Raw genomic sequence first — 21,807 nt, 5'->3', positions numbered from 1 at the left:
ACTCTGCCAAATTCAATGTAAAAATTGACATCAGACTGTTTTTTACAACTAAATAATATACATAAGTCGTACACAATAATACTGGTGCACTAGCAATGAATGGTTCGCTCAGGTATTGTTATTTTAGATTTTATTTTTAAAAAATCGATCAAATGAGTCATTTATTTTGCTAAAACAGTCTTGTTAGTCACAAGTTAGTATCAAAGTTTAAAAGCAGGTATTTAAAGGGCTCGCAGTTGCTCACTGGTTCAGGGGGGGTGGGCCGCTCAGAATAGACGCGGTGTTTGTCCTTGAGACATGACTGCTCGAAGCTTTGGCATCTTTAGCGCGTCTACCTGACAAGATGTTGGGTGTTTTTGTCAGAGCTGCGGTAAGTGTGTTGTACATTTATTATTATGCATTAACATAGCATTGGCGTCTGTTGCGTCTGTTTGGGTTGACAGCTCCAGGACGTTTGGACTGGGGGTGGGGCTCTAGCAGCTCGGGACAGCAGGGACATTCGAATATGTAGTTATATCATATTAGGTTAGGCGTATTTTAGTTCGTCTGACAGATTGTGTTCAGTTATTTGCTATGGTGGAATAATAACCAAAGCGTTTTTGATCATCTCCTTATCATTAGCTCGCGGTTTTAGCATGTCATGACCTAACGTTAGCTTAAAATGGGCGTGCTAATAACACAGCCCTCAACACTGCATAACTCATAAATGCTCATTTATTTCAATATAAACGCGCATTTCGACGACATTCGCTAAGGTTGATCCCCAAACGCACCGTAGCTAAAATCACACATGTTGTTAAAACGTGTAAGTAAATAATGTCTTATTTCGAAAAGACGAACCAAACCGGAAGCTTTCGCTTATTTTAGTAAACATAAAAGACTGTAGTTGAGGATGATTCTTATTGGTGCCGTTTAATAATGACTTATGAGACAAGTCTTTTAAAAATCGCCAACACAGACAGTGGTCTAAAAACTAAATAGTAAGAAATTTTATTTCATTTTTTAAATGTAATTTTGATGGCCAATGTAGATCAGGTTGCAAACTTTCTACAACGAGGGCCCCATATTGCATTTGATTTTGTCAGGCTATATACTGAAAGATTTGAGGAATTTTACAATTTGAACCAATTTGCATATTACAATTAAAGAAAAACAATTGTTCTGTTTCCGTTTATGAAGAAAAACTTGCAAGAAAAATCCAATCCATCCATTATACTGCTTATCCTCATTAGGGTTGCAGAGATAGGCTGGAGCCTATCCCAGCTGACTTCAGGCAAGAAGCAGGGTACACCCTGGACTGGTCGCCAGCCAATCACAGGGCACATATAGACAAACAATCATTCACAGTCATATTCATACCTATGGACAATTTGGAGTCGCCAATTAGCCTAGCATGTTTTTGGAATGTGGGAGGAAACCGGAGTACCCGGAGAAAACCCACGCATGCACGGGGAGAACATGCAAACTCCACACAGAGATACCCAAGCGGAGAATCGAGCCCAAGTCTTCCCGATCTCCAGACTGTGTGGCCAACATGCTAACCACTCACCCCCTGATTTACACTTTGTATGAGTAAATAATTAAGTCAACAGGTTATAATTTTTTTTTTTTTTTTTACAAAATACATGTTTTGATTGTAGGGAAATACGTTTGGAATGCAATCAGAGCAGCTGAAATGTGACACACTTTTGCATTTCACAAAGTGGCGATGAACAAACGGACTGAAATTGACATCAGAGCTTATGTTTTATACATGACAGACCTGATGGGAATATTCGACAGTTTCCCCTGTTTATTCAATATGTTTGCAATATATATATTTTTTGTAATAGCTTCGAATAACTTCGAATAACTGTACTGTGCATCATCCCCCCTCTAAGTGACAGCACTTTTTTTTTGGTAAATACTTTGTTACTACAATCTGAAATGAAAAACGAGGCCCTCGGCCCACACTTTGAACATCCCTGGTGTAAACGATTACCATAATATGCATTGGGCTGGACAGACATTTCTCGCACACACCAGTATTTGTTTAAGATACCGTTCCAAAGGTTCAACTATGTTATCTTTCTTTTTGGTTGGTAAGTTGCCTAACCCTAACCCTAGTTGGCAAGTTGCGCACAAAAAGGCATGCTCATGGAAGTGGTTTTAAATGTTGTTCACAGCAATAAACCAGTTTCTTCCTTCAGGTTTCTCTCGCACCTCCTCTTCAATTCAGTTCATATTTAACAACATGACACCATCTTGATTTATGTGCTGATTTCTGTACTTATAAATTGTTAGAAAGCATTATTAATTCCAGAGGAAAGTCATACTTTCCGATGTCAGTCATGGGGAATAATGTAAAAACTTTATAGTCTTTAGATGCAGTGTGCATACAGATACATTTGTAGATCCAATATATTTTCCTCCACTTTGTTTTTACATTTAAATCTTAAAAATCACTTAACAGTAAAGTGCTTTGAAGGTGAACCATTTGAGGATTGCTCAGCCTTGGTAAATGTTTTTCTAATTCTAATCCAAACATGTGTTTTTTTAGTTGCGGCCTGGCATGGTGAAACCATGTCGCCTTCTCAGGCCAGTCACGCAGATCCAGGAAAGGTCCCTGGTTCACCAGGACGGTTTACCCAAGCTACCTGTGCCGCCCTTGAAGCAGACATGTGATCACTACCTGGCCGCTTTGGAACCTATTGTCAGTGAAGAGGAGCTGGAACACACCCGAAAGCTGCTGGAGGAGTTCCTCAAGGGTGGGGTTGGAGAACGTCTGCAGAAGGGACTGCAGCGACGAGCCCGAAAGACGGACAATTGGGTAGACATTTTGATGTCTTTTACCTTTATCATAGCATAAGCTAACCATTATAATTTGAGGAAATATGCCATTCTAATTCAAATCTCTGGCAGTTGTCTGACTGGTGGATGCAGTCAGCCTATTTGGACTGTCGGATGCCAGTGGCTGTGTACACAAGTCCTGGTGTGGTCCTGCCTCGCATGCACTTTCAAGATCGCCAAGGACAGATGAGGTGAACCACTAGCCGCAAACCAGCGTTACATTTCCACCGTTGTAAACACAAGCCCCAATACCTAATGCAGGCTTTAAATATGCTGTGTTGCCAAGTTCTTTCCACTCTGTGAGAATTAATATCATGATAATTAAGGAGGCTGTTTCCATGCAAGACTAACTGTACATAAAAAATGTGAGTAAACAAGTTCATATTCAGCTGGAGCTTCATGGCGACCTTTACACAAGCTTCCTTCGCCATGCTAGCTATTTAAAGCACGCTGCTCTTAGCATTGCTCAGCTGTTTTTGACTGCTGTGACCCGTGGGATATGCTGGGAACATGCCCACCACATGCAGAAAGAGTCAAACTCGTCATGCTCTTAGTAAATGCTTTGTCTTTACATTGCCTTGAGTACATTAGATGGCTGAATTTTGTGTCCGTCGGCTGGGCATAAGCGGCCATAATGTGTCATCCGAGTAGAGTACGTGTCATAACCCGGTGATGTCTTCTTTGCAGGTTTGCAGCTAAACTGATTGCAGGAGTGTTGCAGTTTAAAAAAATGATTGACAGGTGAGTTTAATCAGGCATTTTGCAAATACAGTAACATTTAAAAAAAAGTCAAGTTCAGACAGCCTCCATCATCAAAGCTGTGCATAGTAGCAAGTCTCTCTTATCTTAATCTTACTTGTCACTTGTCAAAGTTACGGCAGAGTTTTGTAGTTTTTAAGTTTCACAGTGGTTAATTGCTTTTGACAATTTGCTTTTGTTTTTAGTGTGTCTTAATATTAACAGCGTAATATTATAAATGTTTTCATAATGGTTTGGAAGTGGATAACCAGGGATCCCCACACATTTGCGATTCGGCATTCATGACTTCTCAAATTTGCAGATTTTTGGTCAGTTTGTTTTTTTTCTGTAGAAAACACATCTCTGTGCGGAGTTTGCATGTTCTCCAGCTAAAATGCTACTTACCATTGAAGTAACCTCTTTTCTTGCGAAACTTTTGACTGTACTTCCGGTTCGGATTCGGGATCTGTAAAATATGGCTGTAAATGTTAAAAGCGGACACTTAAAAAAGATAAATCACCATTTATTATCAACTCCACCGTTTTTCAACTTATATAAAGTTGGGTTTGCATGTAGTGGCACAATGAGGTGGGCCATGGGTGGAATAAACTAAAAACAGACAAATCCAAAGAAATATTGCTGAATAGGTGCAGATTCTGAAAGAACTAGAAACCTCTCTGTGCTGGGTGTAGCTGCTCTATAGAGAGTCCACAGTTCAATACAAAGGGCCGGAAAATGAGCATAATAGGTCCACTTGAACCAAAATGGTAGGAGAACATTAATGTCAAGCTAGCAGGAGAATAGACAATTTTGTGGCGTGTTTTTTCACCATTCGCTGGTAGTCCCGAAATACTGTATAACCCGTGTTATTTCCTGTGAGACAAATTGTTTCAAAAACCACAGTAATCGAAAGTCAGCTCTGTGTCAAGAATGGATTCCATCCAACCAGAGAGGCTCTACTGTATCATACTCTTAAACCAAACCAATAGTGATAGTCTTGAAACATTGTGAAATAATGTGTCCGTGTGTCACAGTGAGACGCTACCCGTAGAGTATCTGAGCAAGAAGCCACTTTGCATGGACCAGTATTACCAGATCCTGTCCTCCTGCCGTATCCCTGGACCAAAGAGAGACACTGTTGTAAATCACGCCATGGGGAAAACGCCTCCCACGCACATCACTGTAGTTCATAACTTCCAGGTACTCTAGATGGCACTGTTGTTCTATTTTACACAGATAAAGCATCCTGTTTTGCTTTCCAGTTTTTTGTCCTGGATGTGTACAACAGCGACGGTAGTCCTCTGACAGTGGATCAGATTTACATGCAACTGGAAAAAATTTGGAACACCTCTTTACAGACCAACAAGGAGCCTATTGGTATCCTAACATCACAGCACCGCAACACTTGGGGAAAAGCATACAATAATCTGATTAAGGGTAAGAAGACACAAAGGATGTCAGTAACATTCATTTATTCTACTCGTATTCAGGCCTACTCTTATTCTGTTTTTCCCGATTCCTCAGATAAAACAAATAAGGAGTCAGTACGTGCAATCCAAAAAAGTATTTTCACTGTATGTTTGGATGCGCCCATGCCCCGCGTGTCAGATGAACTGTACCAGAGCCGCGTGGCTGCACAGATGCTGCATGGAGGCGGGGCTCGCTGGAACAGTGGCAACCGCTGGTTTGACAAGACGTTACAGGTGAGTCAAAGTCCATTTAGATCAAACATGAGATATGCAGCATTCATTGAAAATGTAGTTTTCATGTGAATCCTCCACAGTTTATTGTTGGTGAAGACGGTACATGTGGACTGGTGTATGAGCATGCACCCGCAGAAGGCCCACCTATTGTGTTTCTCATTGATTACGTTGTTAAGTATATGTAAGGTCACTTTTTATTTTTTTTTTTAGATAAGTTTCTTCACCATTTTTAAACAGCCTGAGAATGACTGATAATGTTATTGTTTTGTCACAGGCAGAAGACTGAAATAGTCCGCTCCCCAATGGTGCCTCTGGTCATGCCTCAGAAGCTGCGTTTCAACATTACACCTGAGGTCAAGCGAGACATTGAAAAAGCAAAACAAAATATGAATATGTAAGTCAAGTGGAGTTAAAAATATAATATTTAGCTCTCTGCTTTGATGTCCAGCCTTTTACATAACGTCTTCTTTCTTTGCATTTTCCAGAATGGTGCATGACCTAGATGTTAATGTGCTTTTGTTCTCTCATTATGGAAAAAATGTGCCAAAACAACATAAACTGAGTCCAGATGCTTTCATTCAAATGGCACTTCAGCTTGCCTATTTTAGGTGAGAAATGTCATTTGACATCCAGATAATGTCTTGATACCGTAGTCATTTGTCTCATTTTTGCATTTAAGGATGTACAATGCATGTTGCCCGACGTATGAGAGTGCGTCGTTACGAATGTTCAAATATGGACGAACTGACGCAATACGTGTAACTACCATGGACTCGTTAAAATTTGTCCAAGCCATGGAGGACCCAACGAAACAGGTATAGTTAAAGTCCTTCTTGAAAGATAGCCTTGACTATAATTATATTGTCAGACTGAGCATTAAAATGTTGTCTACAGAACACAGAGAGGCTGGCATTGTTGCAGAAGGCCGCTGAGACACATAAGGAGAACACATACAATGTGAGGACTCATTTTATTCCTAGAAATATGTAACTCGCCACGCGTTTGTTTCATGACACACACATTCTCTTTTTTTAGGCCATTCATGGACAAGCCGTAGACAGACATCTTCTGGGATTGAAGATGCAGGGTATTGAAGATCTGACTTCTATGCCTGAGATTTTCATGGACACCTCTTTTGCTGTGGCTCACCATTACAATCTTTCCACAAGCCAGGTATGTTCACTTAGATACAGTGCATTCAAGAATGTACAGGTGTATCTCTATTCGGCATAGGTATTGGCGTATCTCATCAAACTGCTGGGTGTATGTCGGCAGGTTGGAAATATTTCCTAGTTTCTCCTTTGAGTTGAAAATATGCAATTAATGTAAATAAAGGTAATGCAAAATAGGGAAAAAAACAGAAATAGGAGCACACAACAGGAAACTGAAGGGAAACCCTAAAGCCCAACATGTTCAGTGGAGCATAACATAAAGGAAGAGTCACTTAGTCACATGCAGCATTTTGACACGTTTTCTGTAACTTACATTGCATATTGCAGTATTTGTCTTTTTGGGCAAAGTCATAGGTTGACCGGTGCGCATCTTGTGCTTCTAAGTGGATGCTGTAAGCGTTATTGGGAGCATATTTGTATTTCTTCTGAACGTTACTCTAACATGCTGAGTCCTTGATCAATTTCCTTGTCAAGCATTTCAGCTCGATAATAGCATTTCTCAGCATTTAGACCCAAAGTTTTGAGGAAATTGTCACTACTAGCTTATTTTTTTTAACTCATGTCTGATTCCTCATTGGTGTGTGTCGGTTCCAGGTTGGTTCCAAGACCGACTGTGTGATGTGCTTTGGTCCAATGGTGCCAGATGGCTACGGAGTGTGTTACAATCCCATGGATGAGCACATCAACATCGCTATCACGGCCTTCAACAGCTGTGAGGAGACAAACGCAGCCAAGTTTGCACAAACTGTAAATGGTGCTCTGTTGGACATGAGAGCTCTTCTGGAAGACACAGCAACAGCCAAGCAGTGAACCCTTGCATGAGACCCTGGTGTTTTATATGGGAACTGGAAATCAACCAGCACCGACGTTGTGCCAGTACTGTATGACTCACTGACATGGACAGGCAATGAATGCACTGAGGGTGTTGGTGTAAACTACTACTACTGCTGTATGTAAAGTTTCCAAGGATCGGACACTTGACTGTTGCTGCAGGGACTTTGAAATGAAACACCTCTTGCTGCATGTAAAGTCTATATTTTGTTACATGGTGTTGAATACATATATAAAAACACTACATGAACAAAAATTGCAAAGTGTACTTATTAAATATAACATTAAGTCTATCACATTTCTATTCTATTGCCATCGCTTATTGTTGAAAGAAATATTTGCTCAGTAATCAAAAAGCTCAAAGCTGTACAAAGGAATATTCTGCCCTAAAGCTCTCTGCTGTGTGCAGGTAGTCTCCATGGAATTCAATTTCAGCCATAGATCCAGAGGAGTGCCACAGAAACAGCTGCGGGCCTTTAAACACGTTGGTTGTCAAGACATTCTTGTCCCGGATCTGAAGAACACACAAAACAAGTTGTTGCACATATTGATTTTGCATGGTATATCATACAATATAACAGCAAAAAGTCCCCACCATAATATATGTAGACTGTAAGTTTGTAGTGTTGAAGACCAATCCTATGTGCACCGCTTGGATTCGGATCTTCACCGAGGGAGGGGCGTTGATGAGGACCCGGCAAGTGTGGTTAATATCAGGTGTTGTTGGATTCTCAAAGACTCCGCTGGAGGAAAACAGCTGCTTGTCACAATCTTTAGGGCAGAAGAATCATGGTGAGAGTCATGGTGCTGCTGATGTCAGATGAATTTCAATAGTTCTGCTGCCACCACCCTGCATGACGGTACTGTTGAGTTTTAACTCCTTCAAAGTACATTTTAGGTGGGAAGCTACAAATCTCATTTGCGCTTGATGTTGATTTCAGAGCAGGTATTCTTTTTCACCCTCTCTGCACATGGTGATGTAAAACTGACTTCTGACTGTCACAGAAGTTTCCATTTTATGGCAAACTTGAGCTTTGGTGGTTCCCCGTATTCCCCGTATTACCTTTCAATCACACCCAGCGACCCAAATGATGAAGATTTTTTAAAGCAAACCTCTCAAATATTGCATTTATGTGTCTAGGTTAAATGGCTATATGGCAAAATAATGTGAGTATACCATACTAGAAGCAATACAATTTCTCAAGAGTATTTAACATTGTAATTGGAACAGTAGCTTTTAAATAAAATAAACAACATAAAATAAAGAAACAAAAAAGAAAATAATAATTCTCAGTCTCTAATAAAAAATGAACTCAAATGAAAATCACAACATTTGGAACTTGGCAAAGTGCTGATACGTACAAATCTAGTCCATATGTACAATTATTTGAACTGATGGACTGTTTAGGTTGTCTTGGAAGATGTTTCGCCTCTCATCTGAGCAGTTCATGCTCGTCTAAGTGGGACACCTCTAGTCTGACTAGAGACTAGACTAGGGACTAGAGCTAATGCGAGGATGAGCAGCGAAACATCTTGAACAGTCCAATTGCGATCGATTCAATGTCCGTGGAAAAAAAGGGTCATTAAGGCCTGGCTTAATCAGTGCCACGCATTAAAGTATTCATGTGAATGTATGTACTGTATATAGTATTTCAGCCCGTATGTACAATTTTGACACTGTGTAAATTAGAGAGATGCCAGAATAAATTCAAGAATCTACTTAGAAGATGAAGCTGTACCTTGTATAATAATTTGACTTTGGAAATAAAACTATTGAAATGTATAAAGATCCCAAGTTAACAATATTTATGCCTATGGTGAGTGTATGTAAACTACAGTATATGTTCTCATACCTTGATAATGGCTCTTTTTTGTGTTTCTTTGCGAGCTGTAGGTGAACACAACCCCATTCCGAGAAGCGTACACACGCTGGCCCACAAGAAGTACATTGGTTCTGGTTGTCAGCATGCTACCTGCTGCCTGGTCGCACTTCTTCACAAGTGCCAGTTGGTCATAAAAAACAGCATACTCTCCTGCAGAGACACAGTTTTGTTCCAGGAACTAGTACATCTAGTACAATCATCTTCTTTTTCTTATATGACACAAAATCCTGCATTCTGGATAATACTCACTTTTTTTGCAGTTTAAGGAGCTTGACTCAATTTTGATATGAATGACTTCACCCAGGGGTCGACCTATGGCTACAGTGCAGTGACCACTAACATCTCTCAAGTCCACTGTGCCTGACTCCTGCAAGAGGAGCTGACCACACGCATCTGTTGAGGATCATTAAACCGCTTTTAACTCCAAATGGGGATGATTGAGGAGAGTGTTCAAACATTATTACTTTGTTTAGGTGATGGACTGGCTGGAGTGTTGGGCTGCAGGGTGGTGGCTGTACCAGTTGGAGTTGGAGGTAGATATCTTATGCTGTACCAATTTCTAATTGAATTTTGTGGGGTGGGAGAAGGTCCTCCATCACTCACTGCAGGATGCATAGTTGGCATAACAACTGAAGTTGGTGGAACATCTGTGCAGCTGCCCATGCTGCAACCCTGGATGGTGATCGGCTTGGGTATGTGCATGCAAAGTAGAGGGCTGATGGGTTCCGGCTGAGAGGGCCCCATGCATGACACTGCTCTGGACTGGATGCCATATCCACAGGACACTGAACACTACAATGCAAGAAGTATTAAAACACATATAGATGCATGAATGAGGTGAACATCATTTAACATGGCTGGTATTGGTGCATTTTATTTTATTTGACTCAATTTGGAAAGGATGTACCTGGCTCCATTGTTTTGCGTCCCACCTGAAGGTGCACAACTGCACCAGGCAGGGCACGGTGGTGGCTGGTTTGATTGACGCATGGCAGCTGTCCTCCTGTACTACGCTCTCCTTGCCTTGTACAAACTGGACACAGGACACATTTCTGTGGGCTACACCCAGGTTACAAGACACAGAGCATGGTGACGTGCTCAGAATCTTCCATCTGTACAAAGAAAAGTGATGGTGAGGTAATATTTGCATTGAGTATCATAATGTGTGTATTTGCCTGTTACCGTGCAGGGCATTCAATCATGTTACATGACACCACTGCTGTGGGTCTAGGAAAGTCCCTGCATTCAGAATCATCCACCACTTTCTCTTCATCGTCTGTCTCCTTAGCACAGTACAGCACCCTGTTGGCAACGCCTCCTCCACATGTTGTGCTGCAGATTCCTAGCTTAGACCGCCACCTGGTGGTAGAACATATAGAACAACACCTACTTCTGAACTCAAAACTAAAAACATCCAACAAAAAAACTAATTATCTACAAATAGAGTTGAGAAGTTTGTCTAAAAAAATGAGCAATTAATCACGTTTATACGTGACCGTATGGCGGAGCTACAAGGCTGTGAAAAGTCTGTAAATTCTCGTTTTTTCTCTGCCATGTGGTGTTTCTAAAAATAGAACAGTTGTACTTAATCTAGTTGCCCATTTTTGAACGTTTTCGTTAATAGCGTTTCTATGGTTACACGAACCTTTCCAAAAAATTTCAAAACAATTATATAAAATATATATATATATAAAAAATAGTAATAATATATAATAATAGTAATAATAATATATAATAATAGTAATAAATAATAATAGTAATAATAACAATAATTTAATTTAATAATTAATATGTTTTTGAAAAAACATGCTAAAGTGCAAAGTGATGAGGGACGCCTGTATTGGCTAAGGTGCAAGCTAACTGGTGCTTACATTTAATTTACATTGTTAGAGAAGCGGGCGGCACGGCGGTCTAGTGGTTAGCTCGCAGACCTCACAGCTAGGAGACCAGGGTTCAATTCCACCCACGGCCATCTCTGTGTGGAGTTTGCATGTTCTCCCCGTGCATGCGTGGGTTTTTTCCGGGTACTCCGGTTTCCTCCCTCCCACATTCCTAAAACATGCTAGGTTAATTGGCGACTCCAAATTGTCCATAGTTATGAATGTGAGTGTGAATGGTTGTTTGTCTATATGTGCCCTGTGATTGGCTGGCGACCAGTCCAGGGTGTACCCCGCCTCACGCCCAAAGACAGCTGGGATAGGCCCCAGCACCCCCGCGAAACACTACTTTTTTTTTTTACTATTGTGTTAGTAATTTTCAGTAGCTATGTTCCTTTCATAGGGTCTCACATGGGAGGGCAAGGTGATGTGTTGCAGTTCTCAGATTTAGGAGATGGTTTGGTTGAAGGATCGCAATGCAAGTCAGGGAAGCTCCGTGTGGTCTGATGTTCCACACAGGAGAACCACACTTGCATTGTTCCTGTGGGGAGAACAGACTTTGTTGAGTGATGTGGACTTGCTACTTGCAAGTAGGAGCCGTTGCACATTTTTGCATACCATTGCCACAGCTCTTTGAGCACTGACTGGTAACAGGACTCCACACATATACAGGATCCTGTCTAGAGTGTGGCATCAAACCAGACTTCACGGCAAGCTGGTTCTGTTAAAGAAATGTCCTTGCACACCTTGAAATGAAATACAACAATATAGTCTTTTTTACCTCTCTCTTTGCTTCCCAACCAACAGGACAGACATCCACCACACAGGCAACAAATTCAGGAGGTCTTATTTGATATGAGCACAAGCTTTGATCAACTTCAACCTCACGGCCATCTTCTTGCCATGCACATGACACGCTTCTTTTCACTTCTCCGAGCCCACACACTGCTGAACAGCCCCCTACCTCTGATACGCGCCATCTTGAAACACACACACAGTACTGTTTTGTGTATCCCATGTATCACATATGCTTCTGGCATTGGCTGTAATGTTTTCTAAAGAGCTTTTCAGTGTACACCAACTACCTGGCAGGACAATGTTGAAGATTGCATGTTTCAACAGCATTTGGAGCTGAATCAGCTGGACAGTGCGATTCTAGAAGATTCACAACATCATCGCCATTTTTCTGAACACATCTCACAGGACGGATTCTCTCTCCTCCACCACAGGAAGCACTACAGGGTCCAAATGGTCCTGTGGTCCAGCTGTAAAACAATCAATCAAATAAGGATTTCATTTCCACGGGACAGAATACACTTGTTCCAGTTCCATAATAATACAGGCCTTGGTGGACAGGCTGGAAGTTGACAGGGTGTATGCAGTGGTAAAGGTGGAGGGAGTGTATCACATAAGTGTTCCTCCAGATGTGTGTTGCTTTCTTTGTCCACACACACGTAATGATGCTTCTGCACACCTTTAAGAGAAGTTCACATGGATTACAGCTGTTCATTCACTTCAGTCAGCTACATTTCAAAGGTTTCTGCATACAGTGCTGATACATACAAAATGAAATGTTTTCTTGTTAAGTGACATACTCAATAGATTATACAAGTACAGTAATCAATCGTTTATTGCTGTTAATCACTTCTAACCTCATTAACATTATTAGAGCCCTCCAGAAATTAATTAACACCTCATATAGTCTCTTTTAAAATCATATTACCCACTATACCAGTGGTTCCTAAAGTGGAGTGTGTGTACGTCAATTGAGTGTGTCTGAACACCTCAAAGTGCGAGACCTCAACAATCATATCAACAAATACGTAAGTCTGAATGATTACTGTCAGATTGTTGCAACGTCTATGCTCACTTCTTGCTCAATCATTTCCTTGTGTTGTGCACCCTTGTTTCTAGCTCTCTGTCACATTTACTCTCTTTAGTGTTTTTGTGAGTACCATGGGTTTTCTCCGGGTACTCTGGTTTGCTCCCACATTCCAAAAAAATGCATGTTAGGTTAATTGGTGACCCCAAATTGTCCATAGCTATGAATCAAAATGATCAATTAAAAAAAGTGATCAATCAAAATTATTGTGCCAAATTACAACAACAGTTATATCATGGTACTTTATGCATGAAAGTGACACATAAATGAAAGCAAGAAAAACTCCCTCTGGGGAAGAAACCTTGAACAGAACCCAGGCTCTGTGGGGCGCCAATCTGTCTTGACCGGTTGGGTTGAGATAGAAAATAGGGCAGAGGGATAGATGATACATGAAGCCAGAAAAGTCCAAGCAACATAGAGTTAGTATAGTAAGTATATGCAGGAAGTATATGCTTTAGCAAAAAGGTGGAAAGAAAAATGTCATAAAGTTGTTAATTTCCTCACTATAATCCATTCTATAGTCAACATACGCTACTTTTTAACAGTCTTTGGTATTTCAGCACTAATTTAGTGAAAAATATATTGATTTCATGGATAATATCATTGCATTTCTATCTGCTAACAGAAGAATGGATAAAGTGATTTTGTGTAAAAGTGACATACCTGAGCCACAGGAAACAGAGCAGGGTGATGTAATAACACTCCATTTGCCTTTAAATTTGATTTCTGGCAAGTTGCTGTTTGCAGCGGGCACATAAAACTGGTAGCTAATGTTGGGATTTGTCTTCTCGCCATATTCCTTTCCATATTTACGATAAACCTGGAATGTGAATACAGTTTTCAATATCAGGGGTTTCTCATGAAGTCTATATTTACTTTATTTTGTTTATTAATGTTGCATTCACACTTGTCATATAAGCAAGTCTGGACCATTTTTACTTTATACAGTAGAGTCATTTAATGTGTACTTTGGAGTGGTTTGTTAACCTAAAGACCATCAGCATCTGTGGAGTATACCCACATTGATGACAGCCATGTCACAAAGAGGGCACGGAACATTATAAGAGACAGCACACATCCACAGCACACACAGCTTCTATCCACAGGCCGTCTTGAACAAAGGACATAACCAAGAGCTGTGAACCACATTATGCAATATTTGGTTACAGACCCGACCACAATAAGTGAATTTTCACAAAGTAGGATTAACTTCTTATAAATTAAATGTTTTCATATCAGAGCCCTCTAGGCATTAAATAACACCCCTATAATCACCTTTACACTTATTACCCAATATAGTAGACATAATAAGAGTAAATAAGTTATAAGTAAATAAGCTAATTTCTCCACTGAGGGGCAAATAAGGGTTAAAAAAAGACACAAACAAGACTTCTGCCTGTATGTGTTGCTGTAAATGTTGCTGTAAATTCCAGTGGTGTACTTTCAGGAAGTGATGTTTGGAGTTCAAAGTTGAGTTTACGTTGTGAGATCATTAAAATCTGCCATAAAAGCCTGTTGTTCCAAATCTGGTGTTTGTGTCTAACCAAACATTACAGTAACATTATTGACACCTAGTGACCAGTGTAGAATGCTACATATCACATCTTTGAATGTGTCTTCTGAATGCCTTATATTTGTATTTTGCAAGATTTTTGCAAGGTTTCCAGGTTACACATCTCACATATTATATGTGATATGTTGCAACTTTTGACCAAGAGGTGGTACATCAAAACTTGCTTTATCGAAATCAACATCCACAGAAAATGTCCAGTTCTGTCTACAACCTAAATTAGGCTTTCATTTTTGCCCCCCTGTTTGATTGAGTTTGACACCCCTACCTAGACCCATCTCTCAAGCGGCCTCAATTTACTTGTTTCATGTGCAACAGGTTTTGGATAATTGGGATTTAATTACCGTGCTAGCAGACGTAGTACTTTGTTTTAACCAAACCAAATATGACAAGTGTGAACGCATCCTAAAAGCAAGATGCTGCTCTGACCTGGATGTTTATCTGCTTCTTCACTGGTCCTGGCAGCAGTAGCTCCTCCATCTTGGGCAAAAAGTCAGCGGTCAGATGGAGGCGGTACTCTAACTTGTTATCCTCCAGTGGTGAAGGATGGGTCATATTTAGCACCATTCTGCCCGCCCCAGACACAATATATTGATCTTCGTACATTACAGCTGAGGAAGCAAAGGGCCAAAAATGTAACTCTGTGTGATCCTTAAGTTGAAGTGACGACACTCACCCATATGAGTGAACAGAGGTGACCTGTTGACAATGTAAACCTCTGTGGAATTTAATGGCAAAGACAGGAAAGTGGTGTACTCTGAAACAGAAAATAAGACCTTATAAATGGATGACAATTCATCAATTAGGGCTGTCACAAGATACAACTGTATTATTCATACTTGTGCATAATTTATCTCATTTTCTCCAATAGTTTTCAATATAAATAAGAATACATTGTTTATTACCTCTGGCCTGACCTCCATTATAGGAGTCAGAGTTCATCATGCAGGAAAATCCATCCCCACCACATACACCACACACATCCCTCACTTTCCCGGAGTGCAGTACGCCATCACAGCCAAACACCTGATCAGAGGCAAATGTGGAAAATCGGAAATCTAACATTGCTATTCTTTTGTTTTTGATGCTAAGCATATCTACCTGGCATTTCCCTTGCAGACAAACAGCCGTTGCACCAGAAGGAAGTTGGCCATCGGGTTGACACCGTGTTCCATCAGCAAACTGAGATCCACGGCTCACCATGAAGGCTTCTCCCTTTGACTGACACATGTATCTACATTGCTCATCACCTGATTATAACCAGAAGCAGAACATTTTTAGAAATCAAGAGCTAATAGTTGGTGAATGTTCCCTTTTCCTTGAAGCCCACCTTGTGAGAAGCCTACTGCAGGGACCCAGGTGTAGAAGTAGGCCTGACCTGGATGAAGATAAAGGGGTTGGAGATCTGTTTTGGAACACTGCTCAGCCATGAAATCCAGCTGGGTCCGCTGACATGGCTGCAACAGCAAAGCCATAGAGTTATATTTAAAGACCTTTCTGGGTTGATGATGAGGTCATAGATTTGCATCACCAGCTGTTTGCAAGTTATTTTCATGTAAATCACTGGCGTGCAGATTACCTCACTTTGCCCCAAGCACCCTCACAGGTTTTTCCATCAATACTAAAACACTTTTCACCTTTTTATTAGGACACATGCTTTGCAGACACAAAGAAAACAATAATTCTTTGTACGATGATCCACTGAATAAACAGTTCTGACCTACTGTATAGATCCTTATGTAAACATAAGCAGTGAGCACTCACCTGCTGGTTACAAAGTTCACCCACAATATCTTGACCCGCACAATCATCTCCTCCAAAAGCAGGTCTGGAAAATGATAATAGTCATTGGTGTAACAATGTCAATAATAACAGTAACCTCCACAATGGAACACACCAAAGTTGAGATATCATGAGAGATAAGCAGATCTTGTGAGTCTTTTTCATTTCTCCAACCAACTGATGACTATTAATAACTAGGAGTGTCACATTACACTCAGCTAACGAGACAAGGTGATATTGGGTTCACAAGAGTCAGACAGGACAATATTATAACATTACGTTTAAGAAAACAATGGGACTGGACAAACGGATTTTCACAAAACAGTCACAAAGCAATGCATGTATATTATGAAATGTTTTGTTGCTTGTCATTCAGGATCTAATCATGATGCTTAACTGTTGAGCTTATTTCCACTAATTGAAACCATACATCCATCTTCCGCTTATCCTCACATAACTACATGGTTCATTTTTTCCAAGACAGCACCGACTATGTTATTTTTTGTCTGCTTGTTTTGAGTGGTTTGGCTGGTGATATAAAGTCAGTTGGAAAACTGTTTGTAATACTGAACGCGGTGCTTTTTCAGAAAAATTCTCCAAAATCGAATACATTTTCTGTGTGGGTTATTGTGTGCAGCTGCTCTATAGAAGACCACAACTTAATACAAAGGGTTGAATTATGAGCATTATAGGTCCCCTTTAAATACACAACGGCCAATTAGAGGCAGGTGTGTTTAACTAAGATTGTTAAAGCTAGAACAAACAGAATGGAACAACACAGGAAGTGACTACAAACATTGAAACAGGAACTGAGGCACAGAAGGTAACCTAAACAAACTGTCACACAGGCGACAAAGCAGATCGTGACAGTTTGGGTTGGAAACATTGGGAGAGAGCTGGCAGGCCCCTTTATGGGACTATAAAGGGGCCTGAAGGTGTGAAAAAGACCTCAGCAAAGTATGCAGTAGTACATAGATTCTGACTGACCACTTTCTTTCATGGTACAAAATGAAGAACCGTATCTTCCATAGCAAAACAACACAATGACAATGCATGACAAAGCACCATCTCCTGATGCAAAACTACCTCTATCATTGTCTGTTATGGGTATAAGGAGAGAAACTCATGGTGTGCCTCCCTTTTTCTCTGACCCCAACCCAATTCAGAACCTAACATCATCGTGCAAAAAATCTAAGAGGGTTGGAGGCAGTTTACAACATGTTGCAAAGAAAGTCTAGCAGAAACGCTCCAAAAACTCACATGTTCAATGGATACTAGAACTGTGAAGGTTATAATATCAAAGAAGGGGTCTTATGCTAACATGTAACTTGGGCTGTTAATGGTTTTGATTGAAATAGCCTCCTAATACCTCCTAATGCTGCAAATTCAATAAATGGCCATTTCCATCTTGATCAACCTCAATTTTTGCAGAACAGCTTTAAATTGCTGACCCAATTTATGGTTCTTTTTGTATTATTCAGAAATACACATTATTTTTCAATTTTAGGTAACATTACCTTTTTTTAACCTCTGGCACTCTGCTGAAGGAACAAACAACTTATTAGCTCCAGCTATACTTATAAAACACCACTGCAAACACCATCCTGCCTCATCTATCTTATGGTGTATTTTAAAAATGAGTGAGTTTTTACCATATTTCAATGATGCAAAAATATCACTTAAAACATTGTATGAAAAAGTAATACAAGTTTCATGATGATGGCAATTTAAGCCTGGAAATAATTAATTCATGCACTTTACATTACATCCTAATGCAGTAGATCACATATTACCATTGCCATAGTCATTAAGTTATTACTCCTTTGTTCAACATTACATATTAGCGTTGATCGTGACATTTGTTTACCTTGGGTTGTTGCACTGGCGCGTGCGGTAAGTGACGCCCCCTCCACATGTCCGTGAGCATGGGGAGAACCCAGACCAGCTGGACCAAGTGCCATGCACTACTGCAGAGGTGCTGAGCTGGTCTGGGAACACGCAACGTCCTTTCAGACACCACTGCAAAAGAAAGCAGATTGGTTTATGGAAATCATTTTCGGACTCATTTGACCACTAAAATCCTGAAACTATACTTGATTAGGTGCACACTGGGTCCCATCTAGCAGTGGTACCAGAAGACGTTTGCAGGAGCTGTCATCGTTAGGCTCTGTGTGACAAGAAAGAACTCTACACACCGGCTGATGGAGACAGAAAATAATATGTGTCAAATGTCAAAAGATGCATTGTTGTGACCTGCTATCTAGTCGTAAGCGTTATGTTCTTTTTACCAGATCTGGACTGGTAAAAGTGCAACTTCTTGCAGTGCTCCCAAAAGCTATTCGACACTGGTCATCACCCCCATAATATAGGCCAGGCTTCCAGTCCTGCAGGGAGCCTTCGAGGGCTGGTAGATCCTTTACGCACTCAGCTTTCCCTTCTCTGGAAGCATATTTGCATGTGATTTATACTGTTTTAAATTTCACAGGCATGACATGATATTAAACAAATAACTCCACAATGACAGATATTCAGGGGTAAAAGGTGTACTAAAGTCAGGTGTGTGTAAATCAGAATATAAAGTACTCCTTAATGTTTTCCGTTAAAATGTCAACAGTATTGGATTTTGTGCATGAGAAAAAACACTGTTGGCAGATGGAAAATTTAAGATTTTCACAGGATTTAAAAAGGAGACATTTAAGTCTTGTGAAAACATAATCAGAAACCAGAACCAAAAGTAAAAAAAAAATCATGTCAAAGTGTGTTTGAATGGTTACTGGAAGTGTATCAACTTCACCTGTAGAAAGTTAACAGCTGCTGTCTGCTGCAGCGGGACCAAGTCAGATCCACACTGTTGTAACCTCCATTAGAGGCCATCATGAAGCCACTCCCGCTGCATGTGTTCCCCACTCCATCATGGTTGATGCCAAAACTGTGTGAACAGTGTCATATATCTTCCTTATCAACTACTTCAATTGACTGTATTTTCATAGTTGGTGGTATGGCCCGTTCTGCATTACCTGTGTGCAATCTCATGAGCGATAGTGATCCCCAGGTCAAAGCCAGTGTCCTCTGTGATGACACAACTCCATTCACTGGAGCAAGCCCCTCCGAGCTGTGTTGCTCCCCTGACCTGCTTGTTCCCATCAGGTAACACCAGGTCATACCTTTGTTATTAGAGACAAACAGCAATAAACACCTCATTCTGTGACATGTCACATTAACAGCTGCAAACCTTGTAATGTACAAGAGCAGGTCTGCATGCAGTGGGTCTGTGTCATTCGACGGATTTATCCTTCTGCCCCAGTCGCACACACTTCGAAGAGAAGCAGTGATGTTGGGAGACATTTGGATCTCTGGCTGGAAGAGGGGAAACAACAGGAATCTATACAGCGGGAAAAGCAAGGATTGGATGATGTGAAGGGTTTGCTAACCTCTGGTTCTGACACAATGATCATGCGGACCAAGTGCACCCTCATGTTGGCACCCAAACTTTGGTCTCTCAACAATTCTGAGGCCTGTGTGGACAGTCAAAAAAAAGAATTGATTGGCTGTGACAGCAAAGGCTGGATGTTACTTTAGTTTGATAATGTACCATTATTTGAATGTTGTTTTTATCCATTGTCTTTTCCCATCATAGGTTCCCACTGCCAGTTACTTGCATGATTTGTTAATGCTAATATGAACAAGAAAGTGGTTGTGTTTCCCAGCCTTCATTCAGCCAAGGCACATGTTTTACATTTCACTGCACACCATTAAGTATGGCATGCCCGTCTGTTGTATGAATGATGACAGTTGAGTGCAGGTCAGGAAAGAGTCGTTCAAAACAAAAAGAGTTTTTATTGAATCACAAATACTCATCTCTGTTAACTTGTTCATTTACTTGACAAAATTAATGAAGAAGACTCAAGTTTCACTGACTTCCAGGTTGATGAAGGCTGGAGTTTTACTGAATCATTGGTACTTGACAAAGACTCAAGTTTCACTGATGCACCAGTTGATGAACACTGGAGTTTCACTGACTCATGTGTTGGTGAAGACTCGACTCGAGTTCACAGGTGCTTGACAAAGATTCAAGTTTCACTAACTCAAAGGTGCAGCATATCGTTAGTGTGTGTTAGCCCTATGTTCTCTTCAAATGTCCAATGATAAACTGAAGTAAAAAACATATTATAAGTTATTTGTGTTGGGCTCCCACTTACTATGTTGAGGTTGGTGAGGACGTAACGTTCCGTATCCTGCTTGTGGAGCTGCTGGACGTCAGGTCCAACCACCACCAGCAGTTCCAAGTGTGTGACATCAGGCTGAGTGAACCGACGAAGCCGACTCCTTACTGTGCACAGTAAATTACATTTGTATTAATTGTATAGCCTTGATACTTTATTTTCAAGCTCAGCTAGAAAGTCATACCTGTAACATCAGAAGAAAGAGCATAGGAAAACATGTCTGTTTGGCTGTTGTGAAAATGAAAAAACTGTGGGACAAATCAAACAAATACACATTTTAAATCTTATGGAAACAACAGACAACTCCTGTGAATATCGGCACATATTTCAAGGTCTCTGTTTATTTAGAGTCCTGTTGTAAATCAAGGAAAATATAGTTACAGCTATGCAGGTTGTGGGTGTTTCACAGATGATAAACAGTTTAAAGTTGAAAAGTCCAATGTACTTTGCAGAGGCCCAGAGCAGTGGAAACGTAAGCCACAATGCTCCTGGTCGCCGTTAGTTTTCCTCCTACCTCAGCCAATGGATATCTCATTAGGGCGATGAAGCCAGGCGGTTGTAGCAGCAGACAGAGCAGAGTCATGAGCACCATGTTGCCCACCTTCCTGTGCACATACCTGGCCTGCTCTGGTGCTAGGGCAATAGGTGATAGTCCCACTCTGCACACTGGGACCTTACCAAGAGGGAATGACTAGTGGGTTTAGGCAAACAGCAGGGACAAAGTTAATAGACGTGACGTCTTATTTGCTGGTTGTCCCGTCTGTGGGATGACCGAGAGGACCCTCATTGGTTGCCTTTCTTGTGTGTATACTGTACGATGACTAGATTGCTGCTGCAAACTCCTTGCTGCTGCAATTTATTTATTTATTTTATTATTTTCTTCTTTATTTTTTTTATCTCTTTTGTCTTGCATTGGTTGTTTTATTTTCTGCAGTATCTATCTGCCTTGTCTGGCTATCTATCTAGTTTTACTACTCATTATTACCAACAGAGGGCAGACATGATCCTAAAAATAGTCTGGAATATTATCTTATTACAGGGAAAATAAATTACACCTTAGCAGCATTTTTGTACATGTGCTATGACATACAATTTCACATAATAATCATTTATGAGATGAGCTTATAAATTGGGATCATGCAAATATATATTTTCTATTTGATGTACGAAGAAGAAGATGAATAAATTCTGTGCTTCAGATTCTATGGCCATACAATAAGTATTAGGACATCTGGCCAGTACACCTCCTGGAACTGAATACAGAGTTAAGAGTCTTTGCAGATAATAGACTTTTGGAATGTATCTGTGGGAATCTTT

At 40.5% G+C, this 21,807-nt stretch overlaps 2 protein-coding genes across 4 annotated transcripts; one reads left to right on the top strand and one right to left on the bottom strand.

Moving 5' to 3' along the window:
* Window positions 1–205: 205 nt before the first annotated feature.
* LOC131128478 (carnitine O-acetyltransferase) lies at window positions 206–7,540 on the top strand. The gene is made up of 14 exons (XM_058071364.2): window positions 206–370; window positions 2,540–2,809; window positions 2,902–3,020; window positions 3,517–3,570; window positions 4,602–4,767; window positions 4,830–5,004; window positions 5,092–5,270; window positions 5,351–5,451; window positions 5,545–5,664; window positions 5,756–5,878; window positions 5,950–6,085; window positions 6,165–6,227; window positions 6,306–6,443; window positions 7,037–7,540. The coding sequence occupies exons 1-14, from the start codon at window positions 344–346 to the stop codon at window positions 7,250–7,252; spliced, it is 1,887 nt and encodes a 628-aa protein (XP_057927347.2). The 5' UTR covers window positions 206–343; the 3' UTR covers window positions 7,253–7,540.
* adamts13 (ADAM metallopeptidase with thrombospondin type 1 motif, 13) lies at window positions 7,462–21,143 on the bottom strand. Of its 3 annotated transcripts, XM_058071361.2 has the most exons (29): window positions 21,005–21,143; window positions 20,675–20,738; window positions 20,467–20,597; window positions 19,699–19,782; window positions 19,500–19,624; window positions 19,285–19,431; window positions 19,062–19,196; window positions 18,556–18,706; window positions 18,361–18,465; window positions 18,135–18,286; window positions 16,250–16,313; window positions 15,816–15,942; window positions 15,587–15,735; window positions 15,391–15,511; window positions 15,162–15,242; window positions 14,915–15,096; window positions 13,579–13,735; window positions 12,378–12,507; window positions 12,119–12,298; window positions 11,815–12,013; window positions 11,652–11,754; window positions 11,445–11,574; window positions 10,339–10,515; window positions 10,064–10,268; window positions 9,621–9,948; window positions 9,406–9,549; window positions 9,127–9,306; window positions 7,869–8,044; window positions 7,462–7,787 (listed from the first exon to the last, which is right to left on the bottom strand). In XM_058071361.2, exons 1-29 carry the CDS (start codon window positions 21,080–21,082, stop codon window positions 7,632–7,634), a joined length of 4,161 nt encoding a protein of 1,386 aa, XP_057927344.2. In that variant the 5' UTR covers window positions 21,083–21,143; the 3' UTR covers window positions 7,462–7,631. The 3 variants fall into 3 exon arrangements, with proteins under 3 accessions (XP_057927344.2, XP_057927345.2, XP_057927346.2); XM_058071362.2 differs by lacking the exon at window positions 19,699–19,782; XM_058071363.2 differs by lacking the exons at window positions 19,699–19,782; window positions 20,675–20,738; window positions 21,005–21,143 and having other exon boundaries at window positions 19,500–19,649; window positions 20,467–20,591.
* Between the last annotated feature and the right edge of the window lie 664 nt (window positions 21,144–21,807).

The sequence above is a fragment of the Doryrhamphus excisus genome, linkage group LG3 (assembly GCF_037039965.1).
Source record: "Doryrhamphus excisus strain RoL-2023G ecotype Guam linkage group LG3, RoL_Dexc_Guam_v1.1, whole genome shotgun sequence".
Lineage (NCBI taxonomy): Eukaryota > Metazoa > Chordata > Actinopteri > Syngnathiformes > Syngnathidae > Doryrhamphus > Doryrhamphus excisus.
The sequence above is the reverse complement of the archived record's forward strand: the minus strand, read 5'-3'. Positions and strand labels throughout refer to the sequence as shown.